General features: G+C 35.8%; 1 protein-coding gene across 4 annotated transcripts in view; it reads right to left on the bottom strand.

Annotated features, from left to right (window-relative positions):
• IMMP1L (inner mitochondrial membrane peptidase subunit 1) overlaps positions 1 to 23058 on the bottom strand; it is a 74381-nt gene that overhangs the window by 8839 nt on the left and 42484 nt on the right. For all 4 annotated transcript variants that reach the window (XM_067749528.1, XM_067749527.1, XM_067749530.1 and 1 more), the window contains 3 exons: positions 18030 to 18163; positions 16405 to 16493; positions 12476 to 12602 (listed from right to left, as the gene is read on the bottom strand). In XM_067749528.1, coding sequence (XP_067605629.1) covers positions 12476 to 12602; positions 16405 to 16493; positions 18030 to 18134 — 321 coding nt within the window. In that variant the 5' untranslated portion in view covers positions 18135 to 18163. The remainder of the gene's footprint in view (positions 1 to 12475; positions 12603 to 16404; positions 16494 to 18029; positions 18164 to 23058) is intronic.

Raw genomic sequence — 23058 nt, 5'->3', positions numbered from 1 at the left:
CCCAAAGGCTAGACGCATGACAAAGGGATTAACATTTATAAGGACCAGGCAAGGAACAGTTAACACACTTATTATTTCAGTAGATACTATCTCTATGCAGTCCTGCTTCTTTTTCTTCCCATTTAAATTCTGACTTATTACTAACCTATCCCACATCATTCCCGGGGACTGTTATTGCCTTTCCCTACTTAAAAATGGTGCCACTTTAGGTTCATAGCCAATTATCATTAAAGAGGAATTTACACCAGAGTTCTAGTAAGCTACACCTACAGCGTTGTGGTGAGGGTGTGTGTGATGAGGGATGCTTTTAACTAAAGGTTCTCTTTTATTACTGAGCATCTCCCTGCTGCGTGGGTTTAGAGCTTAGGCTAAGACTTGACTTGCTCATTCTCATAGCTATTGCAAGCAAGCTAAGCTCCTTCATCTTCTCCTTAAGTACTCAATACCTCCATCCAGCCTGAACAGGAATTTCTGATGGGTTGTTAGTATGGTGGTTAAAGTTACAGTCCACAGAGTCATAGTTCTGAGTTCAAATTGTAGCTCTGTCACTTACTAGTTAAACACCTTGGAGAGGTTATTTAAACCTCATCTAAAAAACTGGGACTAATGAATGCCTTACAGAAACATTCTGAAAACCAAATAACACAGAAGGCTCCTGGCACCCAGTAAGCACTCACTATTGTTATTAACAGTTGCTCCAGCTGCTGGATGAATGATGCCTGCCGGGCTTTCTTTGTTCCTGGTTTCTTATGCAGTCTATCCAGTTCTCTGCAAAGTGAACTGTGCTTTGCAATTTCACTTCAGTTATGTTTTTGGTCTTTTTCTTTTACATTGTATTCAATTATATAGTTCTGGTACTAGCCAAGACTTTGAATTAAATCCAGTATAATTAAAAATGTACATTAATTGTGAATAGATGCCATATTAATTATGCCAAGTGATTTAATGAAATTCAGTTTTTAAGACCAAATCATCCAAATGTAGCAAAGACTAACATTTTTATTCTTTTAACAGGCATCTTTTTCAAGCAATGTTTATTAAATATCAAATGCCTAAGCACTTCCTTATGGAGCATTTACTTCTTCAGGACCGTCTACCAACTTGTCAGAAGGCAGAGGAAGGGGAAAAAGTGTTGGGATTGAAGCTAGTAAATAGGCCTTTCCATCCCAGCGATCTAATACTAACATCTCAATCCTACAGATTTTTTTTTCCTAGGACAATGGATTATTTGGTCTCTGACTTCTTTTTTGTTCTATTTGTAACAAGGTTACCTGCTTTTTTTGGATTAGTATTTAAGAGCAGTTCCTTATATTCTCATTTCAAGACTGTCTGTACTCTCATTTTAATATAGCCTGATGTACACTCTGGTTCTCATATTCCAAAAGATGAGCCTAACTTAATGAAACACAGGTATCTGAAAGAGTAGTAGAAAATGGCGGTAAATATGTAAATAATGAGTTTTCTCATGTTCTCAGAAAAAGTCTAAAATAGTAAATCAGATGTCTACTATACAGAATATGTGCTAATAGGTTTCCACCAAATTTTTGATTCCTGAGACTTCAAATAATTCTTCCCAGTCAAAACTCATCCCTATTTGGATTTATTCCTATAGATGAATCTCTGTAGCGCTTTTCAGTTTCTTATGGACCAGTGCATAACTGCATCATATAGAGATTGGCTAAACAATGGATTTATACCTGAAATGGTACTAGAAATAAAAGATCAGTAGTAGAGCAAGAGTCCATACTCCAAAAAATGAAGGATTAAAATAAAATATGTGGATCTTTTTGTACCTGATATTACTAGTATCTTAAAAAAAAAAAGCATTGTATTGCATGATTTTCTTTGATAGACACTTCTACTTGCATTTTATTTATCAAAACCAGAACTCTAATGTCCCATACCCTGGAAATTATTTAGAATGATGTCTAGCTTTGTGAATACAAAGTTGCAGATTAGGCAGGTAGATGACAGACGACATTTTTTGTGATGATGTAAGATACGAAGAGAATAGCTGAAGACCTTTAAAAAGTGAGGTTGATCTCAGGGGGCTGAGAGCATCAAAACACTGTTTTGACTAAGAGATCATGAAAATATACTGTGGACATCAAGGAGGGAATAGTATAGCACCCAAACGTCATTCTGGGAAAGAATGTGTTTTCTTTCCACTTCCTATAATTTCACTGCCATTGTATTCATTTAAAGTACAATCTATCATAGACTTATACAGGCTTCTAGACTACTCCAAAACTGAGTATATCTTCTCTCCATTTCCCAAATTAACATCTCCCTCAGAACCCTTTATATATATTTTTTAAATTTTATTTATTTTGGGGTGCGTTGGGTCTTCGTTGCTGTGCGTGGGCTTTCTCTAGTTGTGGCGAGTGGGGGCTACTCTTTGTTGCGGTGCGCAGGCTTCTCTCATTGTGGTGACTTCTCTTGTTGCGGAGCATGGGCTCTAAGCATGCGGGCTTCAGCAGTTGCAGCACACAGGCTCAGTAGTTGTGGCACACGGGCCCTAGAGCACGTGGGCTTCAGTAGTTGTGGCACATGGGCTCAGTAGTTGTGGCTCGCAGGCTCTAGAGCTCAGGCTCAGTAGTTGTGGCACACGGGCTCAGTTGTTCTGCAGCACGTGGGATCTTCCCGGACCAGGGGTCGAACCTGTGTCCCCTGCACTAGCAGGTGGGCTCTTAACCACTGCTCCATCAGGGAAGTCCAGACCCCTTATTTTAATGCACCACCTACCCCTATTGCTAGAGCCAGAAACTTGGGTCAGTTTTAAGCCTTTCAATTCCATTTCTTCCAACATCCAATCCTGTCTAGATATCCCCTTAATCTTTCTGCAAACTTTGTACTACTTTCCATTCTTCATGTTATTATCTCAATTATGTCTTACAGCCTATTTATTAACTGGTCTCCCTGCCTCTGGCCTCTCCTACTCCAACCATCCTCTACTATTCTATACTAAATATCAGGGTGATCTTTTAAAAGCTAAGTATGATAATCTTACTCCCAGGAATTCCCTGGGGGTCCAGTGGTTAGGACTCCACATTTCCACTGCAGGGGGCACAACGCGTGATGTGGTCGGACACACACACACACACACACACACACACACACACACACACACACACACAGTTACTCCCCTGCTTGAGACTTACAAGGAACTGAGCCCTAATCACCTTTTCATTTTTATCTCTGTTCACTACCCACCCCTCCCCACTATATGTCCCAGACATAGGAACTTACTTTTGGCAGCTACCCAAAGCACAGTGCTGCACCCTCACTTTTAGATCTTCTGCATATGCTGCACTGGCTAGCTCCCACTTAGCCTTGAGAACTTCAACTCAGGTTTTACCTCCCCATTCTGTAGTAATCCTATTCACCCCAGTCTAGATAAGTATCCTCTATTACAGCATTTTGTAATTCCTTGTCCAGTCCCCCAACTGTACTACAAACTCCTGAAGCTGTACTGTCCAACATGGTCGCCACTAGTAACATATATGACTATTCAATCTTACAAATTATATAAAACTAAAAATTCAGTTCCTCAGACACACTAGCCACGCTTCCTGTGCTCAACAGCCACATGAACCTAGTGGCTACCATACTGGACAGGGCAGATATAGACTATTCCATTTTTGCAGAAAGTTCTATTGGACAGCCTGCAGGCAGGGACTTGATCTACTTTAACATGGTGGTGGCCCTCAGGTAAGTATTCAGTAATATCTGGAATTAATGGGATTAATGAATGCATGAATAAATAATAGGAAAGTTGTGAAGTTATTGTCTGGCAAATTTGCCCACCCTATAACCTCCTGAAGGCTTTTTAAGTTTTCTCTCCCTCCCCCCAAGTCCAGCGGTTTCCACTGTTCCTGGGACACAGTCTCATTCAGGAAGATGCCTGATGCTGGGATTGGTTTGGGGTTAGGTGCATTTGCAGTTACGGTCAGAAGTGCATATCATTCTATGTCCCCAGACCTACTCTGACTTTCTTTACATAGGGAAGTCAGGTCAAATTTCAAGTCTCTTCAGATGACAGGAGGTTTTTCTAATCCTTCCTGATTTAGAGATTCATACACACAATGTACAGGGAGTAGATCAGAATCTTAAGTTGCATCTTAGAATTTTAAATTACTCACCCTATAGTTTTAGGTGCTTTATCTCCCTTCCCTGTTGGCTCTGTATGTCTGTGTAGTAGACAGGCAAGCACTAGCTATGACAAACTAAACGATTCCTAAATTTTCTTAAAATAGTTATGAAAATTCCAACCCAGGAGGAAGCACTCTCGCATATCTAGGTTAGCAGTATAATGGCTTGTAATGTCAATATTTTTCGGCTATTTTACTATCTTCAACTGTTTTATAATATGCATACTTGCTTTTAAATCTGTAATTTCTCTTTTCCTTTCTTATTTAAGGTAGAAAATAGTTTACTAGAATGAGAATGCTTTTATAGACTAAGATTAAGTGGGTCACAGAAATCTGTAGAATTTTGATTGCCCAAAGTGGTAATAGAAGAACTTCATTTAGTTGCTTATTTCAGAAGACATTTGAACATATTCCACTTAGTCCAGCAGACCACTGTATCAGGTTAGGAAGCCACAGGACACTTGGAACACATTCTCTTTACAACCGACCATCAGAGTGGGAGTCTACCTCAGATGCTTACACTGAACAGCAGCATTACAATTTCAGTCTTAGTAATTTTTCCCAATTACTTTTTTTATAAATCTATTTATTTATGTTGGCTGCGTTGCGTATTTGTTGCTGCGTGCGGGCTTTCTCTAGTTGCAGCGAGCAGGGTCTACTCTTCATTGTGGCTTCTCTTGTTGTGGAGCATGGGCTCTAGGTGCGCGGGCTTCAATAGTTGTGGCATGTGGGCTCAGTAGCTGTGGCTCGCGGGCTCTAGAACACAGGCTCAGTAGTTGTGGCGCACAGGCTTAGTTGCTCCGCAGCATGTGGGATCTTCCCAGACCAGGCCTCGAACCCACGTCCCCTGCACTGGCAGGCGGATTCCTAACTACTGCACCACCTACTTTTAAGCAACCTAAAAGTATAGAGGTCTCATATAACTTGCAGATAAAACTATACGTAATATGGCATTTTACTGAATTGCATAAATGCCTCCCCAGAATCCCACCCATGGCACTGACTTTCCAACTTTGAGTGGTTAAAATATTTTCAGGTGAGCAAAACATGTTAGTTTCAGGAAGAGTTACTACCCTTTCAGTAGAAATGTTGATTTCATAAATACATATACATACTCAAACATATATTAAGATAAAATACATTTCTACAAAATAATATTTTATAAACTACATATTTTTGTTAAACTAAGACCAAATTATTCTGAAAATGTTCAGGGAACACATCAGAAAATGCTTAAGTAGTGGGAGCCTCAAAGATGATTCTTTAGTGTTAACATCAGAAGAAAAACAGCTCAGAATTGTAAACACTAAGTCAAATTTATCTTCAGAATTGTTAGCTATAGGATGAAAAAGTCACGTCATCTCCGCAGTCAACTTCACTTTAGCAAAAGAGTAAACATATTTCCTGTGCATGAGCTGCAATCAAGGCATTAGCAGTGTGCCGTGACTGATCACCCTGGGAGCCGTTGCTGAGAAATGGATGTGAAGCACAGGTTTTTATCACTATAGTCTGCAAAAAGCAAGTCCCTTGTTTAGATATCCTAGTTGTAATAAGTGACATTATTAGGTAGTTCTTCTATTTAAATGACATAAGGATTTAGTGTATCAGCAGCTTATAATAAACAAACCCTTTCAATCTGATGATTCCTTTCCCTACAGAGAAGTACTTTTTCTGTTTATAATACAAGTGGTAATAGAAGACCATATGGTTGTGACTTTTAGCTAAAGTAAATGACATTTAAACAAACAGAAAAACAGCATTAGGATATTCAAGGATTTGAACTATAACGTAAATACACAGTACACGTTGGGGGCTATCAGTGTTTATAAAGTGACCATTTTCTAATGTTTCCCAATTAGTGAGATTGTTTTTCAGTTGGCCAATCAGTTTTGTTTAAATATTTTTCAATACACAGTAAAACAGATTTATTACTAGCATATTATCCCATTTCCAAGTTCTCCTTTTAAGAACACTATACCACCAGGGCATCCTGAGAACATTTAATCAGTTCTTTCTGAAATGTGAAAATGTCTCTATTTCTTACATTTCTGCCAATAACAATAATGATGTTGTTATTAACATACTCTACAATTCAAAAAGAAAAATGTAAGAAATACTACATTTCTTATACACCTACCATCACTCTACTGTGGTAACAGACTAGCATTTGATGAACATTTCACCTTTTGTGTATGATTCTGGAATCTGTGGTATCAAGAACCGAAAAGCTTTATATAACTGGATATTTTGATAGGTCAAATATAAAAGCAAAAACATAATTTTTCTAATAAGCACAGATACATTTCCTTTAACAATAGCAAAAGATGCTACGCTTTAACTACAGGAAAATACTGAAATCTCCATAATATTTCTGTTAACATGCTCATCTTCAACAAGGTGGCTGCTATGGCTGAGAAACTAAAATTCAATAAACAGAGTTTTAATTATTTGAAAGATTTAGAAAAAAAGATCCTTCGTTTTATAATAACCACTGGCAAGCAGAAGTTTACACTTAAAGGAACAGTTTACCAGCTTCAGATAACAACTTATCCATCCTTAATCTGCCAACCAATAAAAGAATCAAAAGAACAAAATACCTGTAGAGTTGTTACATATGTCCAAAGGCACATCATTTCTACTGAAATGTAGAAAACTCTCATTACCACACAAACTAATTAGTAGGTAGTGCATGTTGCAAGGGCGACTTAGCCTTCCTAGTAACAAAACCACCACACCATTTCTAGGGAACCAAATCTTCCCTCAAAATGAGAACAAGGTAAGTCCAGGGTACCTCAATTCCACCAGTCCTTCAGAAGATTTAGATGAGACCAAGTTCAGAGTACTCCAAACTAATTATTCAAAGCCAGGTAAATGTTTAATCTGCTTTAATAAAAGGGCTGAAAACTATCATTCAGTCCAAATAGAAGTCACTTGGGGAAAGAAACGTTTAATCAGCACAATGCTATGCTGGTACAAAGTAACAGGGGCATTCCAATATTTTCTATAACATTTACCTGCAGTTATGGAAAATGGTCAAGTAGCCCTACCATGGAAGAAAGATCTTTCAAGTCTTCTATGAAGACTAGAATAAACACAGATTGGCCAGTTCAGCATTAGCATACAGTGTGGTGAGCTACAGGAACATCTATATTACTGAAAAATAGAACATCATGCACTTTACTCCAGAGCGAGTTTGCAGTAGAAACTAGAAGAAACTGAGTAGAATAGAAACTAAAATAAAACACTGTCAGACTCTAGTCATATATCCATTTGTCCACCCTTTAAGTATTTTTAAAGTATCTAATAGATGCCAAATAAAAGTTTAGGTGTTGAGGAATCAGCAGAGATCAAAACAAATCTCTGCCATTAAGAACCTTACATTGTAGAGCAAGGGTCAGCAAACTTTTTCTGTAAAAGGCCAGATAGTAAATAGCTAAGCTTTGCAGACCATAGAGTCTCTGTTACAATGACTCAACTCTGCTGTTTTACTGAAAGCAGTCACAGACAATATGTAAATAAATGAGTGCGGCCATGTTCCAATGAAACTTTAATTACAAGAACAGGCAGCAGGAAGAGTGTAGGGTCTAGTAGGCCATCAAAAGGACCATGGCTTTAATTATGAGATGGGAGGCCACTGAGCTCTTTGGGTAGAAGAGTAACATTATTTTTATGAAAAAGCATCATTATTAAAAAGGTTCATTTCAGTTACTGTGTGAAGAGTAGTCAGTAGAGGGGTAAGGAGGCAAGAAGATGGGAAAGGTATAAGCTCAGAGAGAAGTTCAGAAGTTACTGCAAGAAAACAAGAGTGAGATGAATTTGACTTGCACCAGGATGGTAGCAGTGATGGGGGCAAGATGTCGTCTAATTCTGATTATATTTACAAGATACAATCTTGTAAACATGATTTGCTAGTGGATTGGATGGGAGGGTGAAAGAGGAAGAGAGGCAAGGATGACTCCAAGGTTTATGACCTGAGTGAGCAGAAGAATGGAGGCACCTTTACCATGATTGGGAAATACATGTGGGACAAGCCAGTTTTGGAAGGAAAATCAGTTTAGTTTTGGACATATTAAGTTCAAGGTGAACATTATATACTAAGGTGGAGATATTAAACAGACTATCAGATATATGATTCTGGAGTTCAGGAAAGAAGCTGTGGTTGATATAAATTTAGGTCTTGTGTTAGATAGTATTTAAAACCATGAGACAGGAAGAGGTCACCTTAAGTGCACGTATATAAACAAAAGAAGTTTAAAATACAAACCCTGAGTTACTCCAATATTTGGAGGAACCAACAAAGGACACTCAGAAGAAGCAGAAAGAGAGGAAGAAAACCTAAAGAGAGTGGTATCCCCAAAACTAAGTGAAACCAGGCTTTAAGAACAACTACTTCAAATACTAAGAATAGGTCAAGTAAAACGAGGACCGAAAGCTGACCACTGGATCGACAACAGAGAAGTCATCAGTGACTCTTAACAAGAACCTTTTCAATAAAGTGCTGGGGACCAAAGTCTAAGTGGAATGAGTTCAAAAGAGAATATAAAGTTCAGAGTCGAGTCAGTAAGTATGCACGACTCTTTCCTATAGGAGGATGTGGTGCCAAAGGAGTTTGTTTGTTTAGATGGGAGATTTTATAGCATGTTTGTTTGCTAATAGGAACTTACTGTATTCCAAAATGACTAACTATATACCACAGTTACATTATGGATTAAAATCACAGCCCTGAACTATCACACAATGTTATCCTGAGAAAGATTATAAAGTGTTATAGTTTCTTGATTAGCTTTATAAGAAAATTTTACTGTATTTCCTGAGTCCTGGCCCTATATTCCCTAGGGGAATGGAGACTACGTTAAATCGCCTGCTGTGCAGATCAACAGGAGAATGCCTATTCATTTAATGTACCTCCTACCTGCTAAATGCTTCTTCCAACTAAATTATTTTTGGCAAATTAGTGGCTTCTAGCAGCAAACTGAGGAATTCCTATAGTATAGAAAGGCAAGTTATTCAAGATGTTTGAGCTGAGTACAATTTGTTTCTTTTGAGAGTCACAAATTAAGCTCATTTCCTAGTAGCCAATGCTCAGCCCATAACCCAAGGGAAAAAATTACTGGCCTCAATACCATGAAAATAAGCAAAACCCACTGCAATAGGACCTTGATAGGGACTGCTTCGTTTCCAAATGCTTAATGCAAAAAATAAATCACATTTCGTAAGTGATGCTTGCCACATGAACTTTTAGAACTCTGGAATGAATAAAATGGTTTCACATCACTTAACCAATGATCTGTTTATATTCTTGTTTGCCAACTTACAAACAATGCTATTTCTTTCATATGCTAAACTCTATGTTCTAGGTTCCAAATGACAATTTTGGTGTTTTGCTTTCTGAAGCACCTACTTAGGAGAATAAATGTTTTTTGCCTGAAATTCAAAACACGTTTAATATATATCATCCTTATTATGCATCTCAATCAAGATCTGAATAGTAATGTCTTCATAACCTATAAACAACAATGATTTTTCTGAAAGGATGCACAGATAAGGGGAAGAAACCCCTTTCATAGCATGCAGCACCAGTGTGCTTCTGAGATAGCTGGAAAAGGGAACACTCTGGAGGGGCAGAATGCAAACAGTTTGGATATCTCTTCAGTGCTCCAAACTTGGATGAATTTTTGTTATAAGTCACCTTGATTAATGGAACACATTTGCTAAAGTGGTTCTGTAATAGCTACACAATTCTTATGGCTTAAAAAACGCAGCCTAGTAAAACTGGTGGAGCCAGGAAGCCTTCAAAAATCACTGGCTTGTCTTTCAGAACTAATACTGGCCCTGATTAGAAACAGTTGCCTTTCTTTTTAAAAATAATAAAGACAAATACATTTTAAGGGAAATACAATTTATGAGATGGGAGTAGAAATAATAATAGTAAGTAGAGGATATTTTGGGATGAAAAGTAGTGGCATGGTAAAGAATATAGATTCTGGACAGAGCCAGGCTACCTGTGTTTGAATTCCAACTGTTTCTCTTACTGTTTGAAATTGGACAATTTATTTAACCTCCCTGTTGTTCAGCTTTCCCATCTGTCAAATGCTACTACCACCTTCACTGGGTTACTGTTTTGATGATTAAATAAATTAACCCTTGGAAAGAGTTTCAACAGTGTCAGGTACAGAGTAAGTACACAGTTAAGTGCTGGCCAATATTATTACAATTGTTTGTACACTTATAAACATGCAAACCAAAGTGAATGGAATACACCTGGAACAAAATGGCAGTGTCCCCTAATTTATCCTCTCAACAAACATAAAAATTCGATGAATGTCTTCTTTAAATAGAATATTCAAAAAATGTACGTCTTATAGTCCTCTGGTTATTTTCTCTGATTACTTAGCAGAGATTTTATCTAAATCTTTTCATCCTAATATTCCTCCTCTAATAATTTTAAAAGAAAACAACAGCAGTGTACACACTGTACACAGATAGTAGATGCTATCATTTATATATTTTGTTATTCTTTCTGTTGATAAAACTATTTCTGGTCTGAAGTATATGCTTGTTGCTAAAGCAACTTAGAAGTGACTAGAATGCCTCAAGAAATGAAAATAGTCACGTGAAGGTGAAACCATTACGTAAATAAGTGACATTTTTGAAAAATAAAAGGATAAGTATCCATGATGAAGGCCACAGAAAAATAGGTTACCTGATACCACATTCTCAACTTTAACATTATCACCATCAGCTACGGATTCCTAGGATGTTTAGCACTGTAGTAATAAACATCAAAAGTGTAATAAACATTTGCACAGCTGAACCATAGTCTATTAAGAACGGTAAATAAATAACAGATTATTTAATAGTCTACTGATCAAACTTATAGGGCAATCAGAGGCTATTGTAGGTCAAAATAAATTTACAACAATGAAGACCATTTAACTCTTAATTATATGTTTACACTGGGGATGAAGATAAAGTTACTTAACAGATGTAACAGCTCTATTAATAATCTGACAGTGACACAGAAAATTTAAACAAAAATAGAAAATTAAATTATAATTGAAGTGAGAAGAGTATATGCTGAGTAAACAGAAGGCTGCCCTCCCCTGCCACAAGCTGTCTCAGCAGCCATGTGACTGGTGAAAGGGGCTCACACGTTACATTTGCTCTTCACTCTTCCGTTCTACTGCTCTTGCTCTTCTTCCTAACTGAGTTGGCAAGTTGACTACACCAAAATATCTATCCTAAACATTTAAATAGGATTTTAAAAAACTAAACTACAAGACTGTGTTTGGTTTTACCAGATTTTCCACTAACAAGTCAGTGGAGAAACCATCTAAGCCAGAATTCCAGACTGCATTTACTTGTCATGTCTCCTTTGTCTCCTCCAGTCTATGACAATTCCTGACTTTCCTTTTTTTAAAGACCTTGACATTTTTGAAGAGTATTGGTCAATTATGTGACAGAATGACCCTCAGTTAGGGTTTGTCTGATGTTTTCTCATGAGGCTATACCTTCTTTTAACAAGAGTACCACAAAGGTGATGTGCCCTTCTCAGTCCTTGAATTCAGGGGTCACATTATGTTGACGTCTTGTTACAGGTAAAGTTAACCTTGATCACTCAGTTAAGGTGGTGTTTGCCAGGTTTCTCCTCTACGAAGCTACTGTTTTTCCCTTTGTAAAAATTTCTTGGGAAAGATACTTTTTTTTTCTTCCCCGTACGCGGGCCTCTCACTGTTGTGGCCTCTCCCGTTGCGGAGCACAGGCTCCGGACGCGCAGGCTCAGCGGCCATGGCTCACGGGCCCAGCCGCTCCGTGGCATGTGGGATCTTCTCGGACCAGGGCACGAACCCGTGTCCCCTGCATCGGCAGGCGGACTCCCAACCACTGCGCCACCAGGGAAGCCCGGGAAAGATACTTTGAGACTATGCAAATACACTATTTTTCCTCAAACGTCTGCCCATTATTTTGACATTCATTGGTGAATCTTGCCTGCAACAACTAATACTGAGATGTTTATACAGGGTTTTAAAAGAAAATAAAAGAAAATAATTTTAAATTTTAAAAGAAATTAAAGAAAAGAAATTAAATTTTAAAAGAAAATAAAAGAAATAAAATATAAATATTTTATAAATATAAAAAGAAATAAAATATATAAACTATAATGGCCATGTTGTTCTTGATACAAACATACTTAAATTCTAATGAATGCATTATTCTAACTTATATTCAAAATATGAATAAAAGTTATAATCATTTGTCAGTGTGTTCAGTTAATGTTAATCAACTATGATACCAATGAATAACATAATTGAAATGTTACTTACATAACTATGGCTTTTAAAGAAAACTGATGGACTATTGCTGAGAATTTTGTCTCCTTCCAAACCAATTACTCTTTTACAAATATTTGATTTTGGATCACTTGGGCTTTTTGCAATCACAATGTCACCTCTGAGGGGAAAAAGTCAAAGAAATGTCAGTGTTATTATTAGCATAAACACATGCATGGCACTGCTACAATACTTTTATAAAGCAACTTAAACAAAGCCACACTTTTATCCTCTGACATACTGACCCTCCCATACATTTACCAGCTTTGAGAACCTCTGTGACTAACTTTATGGGTCAGAATCTAACAATGAGAGTGATGGAAAAGCTATTAGAAGATTCTAAAATTTCTGATAATTCCATGAGAATTATCTTCTTGCACCATACCCACTCAGTGTTACTTCTGTGTCCAAATTTTAGAACCAAAACTATGAAAAAACAATTCCGTGTAAATACCACCAAATTAACCAAGCAAATTTGACTGCCCAGCAGTAGCACTGATTGACTCTAGAGCACATAAAAAGGTAGAAACATCATCTGTGTTTCCCTAGAGCTTAAAGAACTGAGGAATTGCAGCATATAAATTATACAACCTGGATAGTTTACAGTACAGTCAAAAAAGACATATATTTGAGAAAAAATATCAGAAGACTCAGCCAAATAAAATGCTAAAAGCTGTCCAAACATATATTACAAAAAATAAACTGGCAAATCAAACATATAGAACAAATATGGATATGATTACATATGGAAGACAGGATTCATGGAAGAAATAACAATCTACATGTACTAGAAGACTAAGAAGATATTGAAAATTGGAAAGGAAGAAGGAGATAAAAAAATATGACTAATGCCTCAACCACAGAGAATACAATGCTCTTTCTGCATGAAATGAGCAATAAGTGAATTCTGTTGCTCACAATCGAAAGGATTTAATATATTTACTTATTATCTGTACCAGGTTCAGGAAATAATTTGATGTTGCTTGTAATAAAAGATGCATATATCAAAACAATATCAAAAGTCACAAAAATAAAAGGAAGATGATGGTTAAATCAGAAACCTAGTTATTGCTATATATAAGTATTACTATGAGTTCAAAACTTTTGGTAGTCAGGTCAAAAAATAAATTATTAATTACATGGCAATCATTACCTAATAAAATAAAGTTTAGTTTGGGAGGTATGACAAAATTTTCCTTAACAACTAAGTTAAAGAGGAATATACAAGGATACTTATGTAAGGAAAGTAAAGATACCATCTTCATCAGAACTTTACAGAAAATACAGCAACAGTATTCAGAACAGTCATTTCTTGAGGTTATTCTTGATAAGAGTTTAATGCTATTAAAACACTAAATTCTATAAGTTGGAGTGCAATATAAGGCTTACACTTGTTTGAAAATGTTATAAAGTATCTCTTTCCAACCAACTGGAACCATGTCAATGCAACTGTTCAGATGAATAAGTTTGCAAATATTGTAACCTATGTAACATACTAACAAAGTTGATTTTGGCTAGCTTTGGGGAAAGAAATGTTTTCCATGGGAGTTTTATTCATCTTGTTTTTTTTGTTTGTTTGTTTTTTGCGGTACGTGGGCCTCTCACTGTTGTGGCCTCTCCCGTTGCGGAGCACAGGTTCCGGACGCGCAGGCTCAGCGGCCATGGCTCACGGGCCCAGCCGCTCCGCGGCATGTGGGATCTTCCCAGACCGGGGCACGAACCCGTGTCCCCTGCATCAGCAGGCCGACTCTCAACCACTGCACCACCAGGGAAGCCCTCGGCTTAAGTGTTTTGACAAAATAATCAATATGATCCTTAAAACAAACTCTGCACTTGAATGGCAACGTAAAAATCATAATTCAGTCAAGGTGTTTTAATAGAAAGCGTCATTACTGTATACTGTATTTCTGGTGGTCTAACCAGATATTATAGGCACAGAGCTTAAATCAAAATATATAGCCTTGGACTCTCAACTCTTTCAAATAGGATTTTAAAAGAAACTTAATAGAACTAAGACTGAAATTTTCCTGTATCATTTATAAATATCCTTATTATCCCCTCCTAGATTGTAAGCTTTTGAAAACAAGGGTTAGTATTTTGCTAAGCCTAACATTCTCTATCAGGTACAGCACATCTTATAAGTGAGGTGCTCATTAACTATTTGTTGAAAGAATAAGTAGTAATAAGAGACTATGGTTGTCTCAAGTATGAGTGTTCGGTCCACTGGACTGAAAAATCTATGTCCTTTAGATACCAGATATGCATACTTTCATTTTCCCTAAATGAATGGCTACTCTATCTTTAGAAACAGCTAGCAAGAGGATCTCTTGCCAGGGGTCAGAGATTCCCCTGAAATCTCAAGAGTTCTGTGCTACAGATAAAAGAAAAAAATACTCAGGACAGTAATGTTTTTAAAGTAGGAGTTACCAACTGACTACCTTGGCTGTAAAAGTTACTTTGGTATGTCTCCTATAAATGCCAAAGTTTGAACTGTCCTTCCACCTAATGGGCCCCCTGAAGGAGCAGAATACAAAATAAAACCTCTAAAGAATCTTAATTTACTAAATATAGTTATTTGTATTACCATCTGAATGCAAAGAGTATCTATCCAAAAAAAAAAAAGACAATATTGAGCTGTTCATTCAAACACTATTTAGCCAATGAGTCCAGCTCCTTGTTAAGGATGCTCAAGGACTATGAGAGTGAAATCATGTGATTAGCATGGAAAACAGAAGCTTGTCTTCATGTTGCAGCGAAGCTAGGTCTCCAGTTAATCCAAAGACTGTAATAAGTTATTTTGATACAAGTTAAAAAGAAAAGGAAGCTAGAACATAACCTGTTATATAAGTTTTATTTTATAACCTCATATCTATCAATTAGGTATTATCTTGAAGTTGTTACGGATAAAAGATCTGAGGAATTACCCACAGACCATGCTAGACCATACAGCTTGAGCAAGAGAGAGTTTCTATTTACAGAATCTAAGATAGTAGAAGAACGAGTAAACACAAAGAACAGTTTTACACTATTCTTGGTGATTTTTCAGTAATGTAAAGTAGACTATTAAAAAGGACAATAATGAAAGAGGAATGCCTAAACCTACTTATGTTATAAGCTAAATACCAGCTCAAGTGAGTAAAATTTGTATTTTATGAAGATGAAATGTGATACAGATCTATTTTTTCAGAATTATGAAAAACTAATGGACCCCAAATTTTAGGGAATCAAAGGGGTGTCCTTTAGAAAATACACTAAATTACTAATACTTCACATCCATTCAGAAGGAATAATCATCAGGGAGTTAAGTAGAATGAACAGTATCTCAAGGATTGGAAACACCACTTAGACTAGGATTTTAAAAGATGTAGTGGCAAACAATATTTCCCAAGGAGTTTTTTAACTTAATATAATTAATCAGGAGACTTATAATAGATAAGATTCCTGGCTCCCAGCTATATACAGTGCTATAGTCTAAAAATCACCAACTGCTCATCATAGACTATAGAGAATAAGACAGTCATCAACAGAAATGCAGGATTATTTTAAAAATTAAAAAATCAAATCACTGATTTGGATATGTAATGTAATGTAACCTAAGTCCCTGGTTCTTTATTCAAAACATAAAGACAAACCCACCCCCCAACCCCCACCGCAAAAGAAAAGTAAAGAAGGCTTCTTGAATGCACATTATAAAAGGGACTGCTATCTACTTTGCACAATGATACAAGGAACTGCATGTTTAAAGAAACTATTAAAATTTCTCAAACTGAGAGAAAAAATTTGAGCCAAAATTTCATCCAGTTGGTCATTAATTTGGTTATTTACAAAAGTTTTTAAAGCTAAAGTTAAGAAACTGCAGAAAAGACACAATATGTGTATGTGTGTTTTCACCATCAGTTTAATATACCTGTGGCAGAATTTACCTTTGGATACCATAAAAATGTCGACTAAGATTTTCTGCAAAAACAATATCTGAATTTTGAATTGTAGGCTCCATTGATGGTCCAGAACACTGAAAGAAAGGCAATTTTAAAATTTAAGTTGAAAACCTTTTAAAATATAAATCATCTGAGCAGGCTTAAAAGAAAGAAAATCAAGCAAATGTTCTTCAAGCTTGGAGGATGATTCATAATAAGCTGGAAGCTCCAAGATAAGTTCAACTCTACAGAGTAGCCAGCAAGTCTGGAAAAACAGGCAAAATATATTTAAAATGGTTTGTTAATATTATATTATAATAGAGAATTAAAATAACATTATCTATGTTTCCAAATTTTGGCCATCTCGTAAAATTTAAGCATCATGAGGGCAGGGACTTTGTCTCTCATGTTCCCAATTGTGTAACCAAGGTCAAGAACAGTGCTTGGCATAAGGTTGATACTCAATATATACTTGTTGAATGAATAAATTAATGATTTTTTTTTCTTGCTACTGTCAGCTATCATCCAGTGCCCATGACAGTTATTTACCAAGTGGTATCATACTATTCTCAATGAGTTGATGCCTTTCCTTTTCTTCCAAGAGAACAGCTTACTCATTTGATGGGGCTGCAACTTATATTTTCTACTGAAAAATATTGGCATAATGAGATGTACTTTAAAGATTTTCATATTAGTAGGTAAAACAATTATCTTCATATATATCTCAAAACTGTAATAAATGATCATTGCAACTTGAAAAATCTAAACACAACAGTCTCCATTCACTCCACTTACATGTAAATAAAACTTTTTACTCAAAACTTCCTACTTGGGCAGAAAAAACAAAGACCACAATGCAAGTTTTTTGCTAACTCTGTAGCCTACTGGAAATACCAATGTAAATTTAAAAAAAATCAAAGAGGGGAGTTTCAGTTAAATATATTTATTTGCATTACTCCAGCTCAGCTTGAGATTGTATGACTGTGACTATCTTAGGGTAAACCTGATAAAAATAGCAACACCAACAGCAAAACTTACTGACTGAACAATCAATCAATTTATTCTTTCATTTATATGACAAAAGGTTAGTATTGTCATGGTTGATAGATTTATGATGCAATATTAAGAAAATGCATTGGTAGGAGGACAGCCTTAACATTTTAGTGTTGACACAAGGCAGAATAATCATTTATTTTCAGGACAGTTACTGATACTCTTCACAGTGGTTAAAAGTAGGGGTTTTGAAAATCAGAGAAATCTGTGCTGAAATTCCAAGTCTACTTGGAATTGTGGGACCTGCAGAAAGTTACTTAAGCTTTCTGAGCCTCAGTTTCCTTATGTGTATAATAGATTTCTAGTAAGTATCTCATAGAGTGTAAAAGATTAAATGAGTTAATAAATGTAAAACATCAAACACATCCTAGAACACAGTAAGTAGCATTCAATAAATGGTAAAAACTAGTATTATTAGATTAATAGGGCCTTTGTGCCCCTGCAAGAAACAATGCAGGACCATATTTAAAGTTACAGTTCTTATATTTTATATCAGTGCCAATTCAAACACTCTCTTCCTTCAATTAAAAAAAAAACACATATTTTAAATGATTATTTTCTTGAATGTAAAAACTTACCATGACAACACCACCAACGTATTCAAAAGCACAATGAGCTATACAGCCATACTGAATAGTATAGCCAACAAGCCGAAAGGTTTTTCCCAGAACACCACGAAGCATAGTTCTATGTAGACTCTGCCACCATTGGCCTGATGGTAAATTTCAAAAAGTTTCATGATCAATACTATTTAAAAACACTTAAGAAATAGCTCTATTGTAAAATATTTTACAATCACCCAGAGTGTATTAAATGCCTAATATGGTTTGGTGCAGAAAATCAAGAGTTTATTTTCATTTTTGCCGAAGGTTTATTAAAATAGCAAATTATAGCCACTTAATATTGTGATCTTCTAAACAGAGATTATATTCAAATATCACTGGGTTTATATATGAATTAGATAACTAGTAGACTCTGAACTTGTCTCTCTCCTTTCATGCCTTGGTTATTTCTTGGTATTAAGGCAGATGTCTAAGAAATGATATTAACTCTTTCAAATACTAATAATAGTTTTTCATAGTGTTGCCTGCTATAGTACATCAGTTCTCGTCATAACATAATATAGGAATAAAGGGGAAAGCACTAGAATAGGTGTATGAAAACGCAAGTTTTAAACTGCTTCCTTTATTAATTTGCATGATCTTCAATGAATCACTTAACCTCTCTGGGCCTTAATAAAATGGAAATAACAGTATCTCACAGAATGGTTCTGAGAATCAAATTCAATAACATGTCAAAGTGGCTTTGTAAATTATAAAGTTACATTCAGTTTTCAGTTATTAACTATTGATATAACAATGAACACATGAATATTATGAAACAGCACAAAGAAACATGTATTTTTAGAAAGCTATATACCTTAACATACTGATATTACTCATTTAAAACAGTCCTAGTATTTGTCCCTTCCTTTCCATTTACCTGATAAAACTATGTTTCAAGCATTTCTCAACTAACAGCCTAATGCTTAGGCCAAGACTCCTATGCACTGTTCTCAGATTAAATTTACTAAAACACATCAACAATAATAATATGTAACATTTGCTCAATGCTTGGATATGTCAGGTTTTTACAAATTAATCTCTGTGAGATAGATAGTATTACCATTATCATTTTATAGATAAGACAAACGAACCTAAGAGTAGTAAACTTGCATGCTAAACATCACAAAATCTGAAAATGATACTCAAGAACTTAACCATTATGTTACAGTGACTTCCATATTACTCCCTTGCTCCCATAACCTCAATGGCTCTCTATCAGATCAAGTACAGATTACTCATTTTCAGAATCTTTGACAGATGGTTCCCATTCCATCCTCAGATTCCAACCTGATCTTCCCTGATGCTCCTACATGAATGAACTACTCCATCATACTGGTCCAGTTTACTTAGGGTATACTGCCCAACCAACACTTATGTATGCCAATACCCATGCCTGGAATATACCCATCATGATACCCATCATGTATCTAATTTTTAACTCTTCTCCAAATGCTCTCAACAGGCAAGTTTTTCCTTCTCCTCTGGGTTCCTATGGTTCCTTATGTTCATTTTGTAATGATTAAGAACACTGTTTCTAAAGCTGATCTTGTCTTGAGCAGGTATCCTGGCTCCACCATATTTTAGCTGTGTGGTCTTAGGAGGTTATTTTACCTCTGTAAACCTCAAGTGCCTTTCCCTGTAAAATGGCCTTAGTATCAGTACCTATCTCAGAGAGTTAGTGAGGATTACATGTAATCAGATATACAGTCTGTGTAGCAGAATATATCAATAAATTCTAGTTACTATATCATTCACTTGGCAATCAGCATGTGCTGTATAACCTCATAACATTAGTTGCATTTTCAAGTGTCTAAGTTTCTCCCTAACTTATGTTTAAATAAAATAATAGAATTTTTTTTTTTTGGCTGCACCACATGGCTTGCAGGATCTTAGTTCCCCAACCAGGGATTGAACCCAGGCCCTCGGCAGTGAAAGTGCGGAGTTCTAACCACTGGACTGCCAGGGAATTCCCAATAATAGAATTTTAGAGCCCACAGCATAGAACTATGTCCTTTATTAGTGTTTTATTACTTATTAGTGTTTATTCATCTATTAAACATTTATTATGTCTTCTCCGGCAGCACCCCAAGAAATGTTACTTATGCTTTGTGTCACTCACCTACCTTAAGCATACACTGATTATAATACTTACCACACTGTATTATTCATATATTTTCCCTTATTACATACTATATTTGCTTATATGTCTGTGGGCAGTGACTGTGCAGTATTCATCTTTGGGTCCTTAGGGCCTACCAAAGAATGCTTGCCTGACTGAATTAATGAATAAATATTGAACCCAAATCTCCTATAATTTCAACATCTTTAGTATGATAAAAATGGTTATAAGGTTCAAAATGATTATCAGAAGACCACTAAGATTTTTGGTTAATGAGGAGACATGTTAATGTCATACTCATTGAAGAAAGAAAAAAACTGTCAGTAACATATTAAAAAGTGTTCTCATTAAATCTTTTAAGTAATATGAAATATCCCATCTTAGGAATCTGGCTTACAGTAATAACTGATGCACTTTAAAAAATACTGATATTTAGAATTTCATAAATAAGAAGTGATATTTAAAAACACTTCATAACTGAGGTTCAATTAATTCAGAAAAGACTGAAGAGGAATAACAATAATAGAACATTATTTGTAAAGTTAATTAGGTTGTGTAAACACTACTTTGCTCCCACTATAAAACTAGGGAAAAAAGTAGGGGTTAAGTCCGAAAGCTTAGCTTTGAAAATGTGATCTATGAAAACAAATCCTAAAAAGTAGTGTAATGAATATTACATTTAAAAACTAAAATAGAAATGAGCTTACCTGATGTTAGAGAGGGGATATATTATCAAACAAGAAGAAACACGTGGCACTCAGCAAGAAGATATTGTTAACACAGATAAAAGGTGAAATTTAGAGGGGAAATTAATAGCAATCTACCAAAATTTAAATAATTTGGATTATGCAATAGATTATGCATTTGGCTAAAAAACATACTAAAAAAATACAAAGATGCTATAACAATACAATGGTTCTGATTCACTGAGAGGCCCTGTAATTAACTCCCATTCAGAAGTAATTGGGGCCATAAAGCCTTTTTTTATTACTCAGTAAATGCTCGATCCCAAATACAATGTTTGTGATGAAACTGTCTCATAAAATAATAAAACAGATGAGTGATCAGAAAAAAGAAGTTAACAGACATTGTTTCTTCCCTAGAGATATTAGCAACAGAATGGTGTCTGAAGTGTCTGAAACTATTTTGGATCTTAATCTCCTAGATGAAAAGAGTGATGGAGCTATTTATGGAGGACTCTGAGGATCAAGACTACTTGGTCTTATATTTAAAAGTGCAATGAGGAGCACTGTTGAGAAATATTGAAATTGAGAATAAGAGCTGATGAATTTTTTTTTAAGAGAAATCTCAGAGTAGAAAGTAACATTCATATAAGACATAAATAAACCACATACACTGCTAGCACTCCGTAGATCTACTAGCAAAAGGGATTAAATAACACAGAGGTTTCAAACCTCTGGTTTACATAGTGATTTCAAGGGGTCCATGACTCTATATATGCATACATTTGCCAGATATCTTGTTTGTCCCTTTGGACTCACTCTCTACCTTTCTCCATACTGCTCTCTGCACTTGGAAAACTGACCTATATGAACTACATCAAGGCACTTCAGTCAAGCTTCGACTTCCAGCAGGAAGTCAGAGGAAGGAACGGTTATGTATTTTCCTGGCTCCCTCCCTCTAGAGTCTTCTCAGGCTGGCTATGTCTTTGGACGAAAGGTCATTGTCTCCAAAGGCAGAGGAGCCACTTTGAGGGGTTTCCTATCGGCCAAATTTGAGATTTAAAAAAAATAGTAACAGTAATAAATAATATATTAGAATAAAAATGAAATCTACTGAGGACATTTTTTTAAATAGAAGTATGTGTTGGGAACAAGGAAAGTTCTTTATCAAAAAAATGGCAGCTAATATATATATAGAGAGAGAGAGGGAATAATGAAATTATTACCAATGTAATAATTCATTCAGGCAAGGGCCATTAATAGATGTTTAAAATTACTGGATGATGTTCTTGGATTAGAAGAATTAACATTATTAAAATGGCCATACTACCCAAAGCAATTTACAGATTTAATGTTATCCCTATCAAATTACCCATGACATTTTTCAAAGAACTAGAACAAATAACGCTAAAATTTATATGGAACCACAAAAGACCCAGAACTGCCAAAGCAATCCTGAGGAAAAAGAACAAAGCTGGAGACATAACCCTCCCAGACTTCAGACAATACTACAAAGCTACAGTAATCAAAACAGCATGGTATTGGCACAAAAACAGACATACAGGTCAATGAAATAGAGAGCCCAGAAATAAGCCCACACACCTACGGTCAATTAATCTTCAACAAAGGAGGCAAGAATATACAATGGAAAAAAGACAGTCTCTTCAGTAAGTGGTATTGGGAAAACTGGACAGCTACATGTAAAAGAATGAAATTAGAACATTCTCTAACACCATACACAAAAACAAACTCAAAATGGATTAAAGACCTAAATGTAAGACCAGATACTATAAAACTCCTAGAGGAAAACATAGGCAGAACACTCTTTGACATAAATTGCAGCAACAATTTTTGAATCTGTCTCCTAGAGTAATGGAAATGAAAGCAAAAATAAACAAATGGGACCTAATGAAACTTGAAGCTTTTGCACAGCAAAGAAAACCATAAACAAAATGAAAAGACAACCTACGGAATGGGAGAAATTATTTGCAAACGATGTGACCAACAGGGCTTAATTTCCAAAATATACAAACAGATCATACAGCTCAATATAGAAAACAAACAACCCAATCAAAAAATGGGCCGAACACCTTAACAGACATTTCTCCAAAGAAGACATACAACAGGCACATGAAAAGATGCTCAATATCGCTAATTATTAGAGAAATGCAAATCAAAACTACAATAATATATAACCTCA

The sequence above is a fragment of the Pseudorca crassidens genome, chromosome 9 (assembly GCF_039906515.1).
Source record: "Pseudorca crassidens isolate mPseCra1 chromosome 9, mPseCra1.hap1, whole genome shotgun sequence".
Lineage (NCBI taxonomy): Eukaryota > Metazoa > Chordata > Mammalia > Artiodactyla > Delphinidae > Pseudorca > Pseudorca crassidens.
Note: the sequence above shows the minus strand (reverse complement) of the source record. Positions and strands in the feature narration are given on the sequence as shown.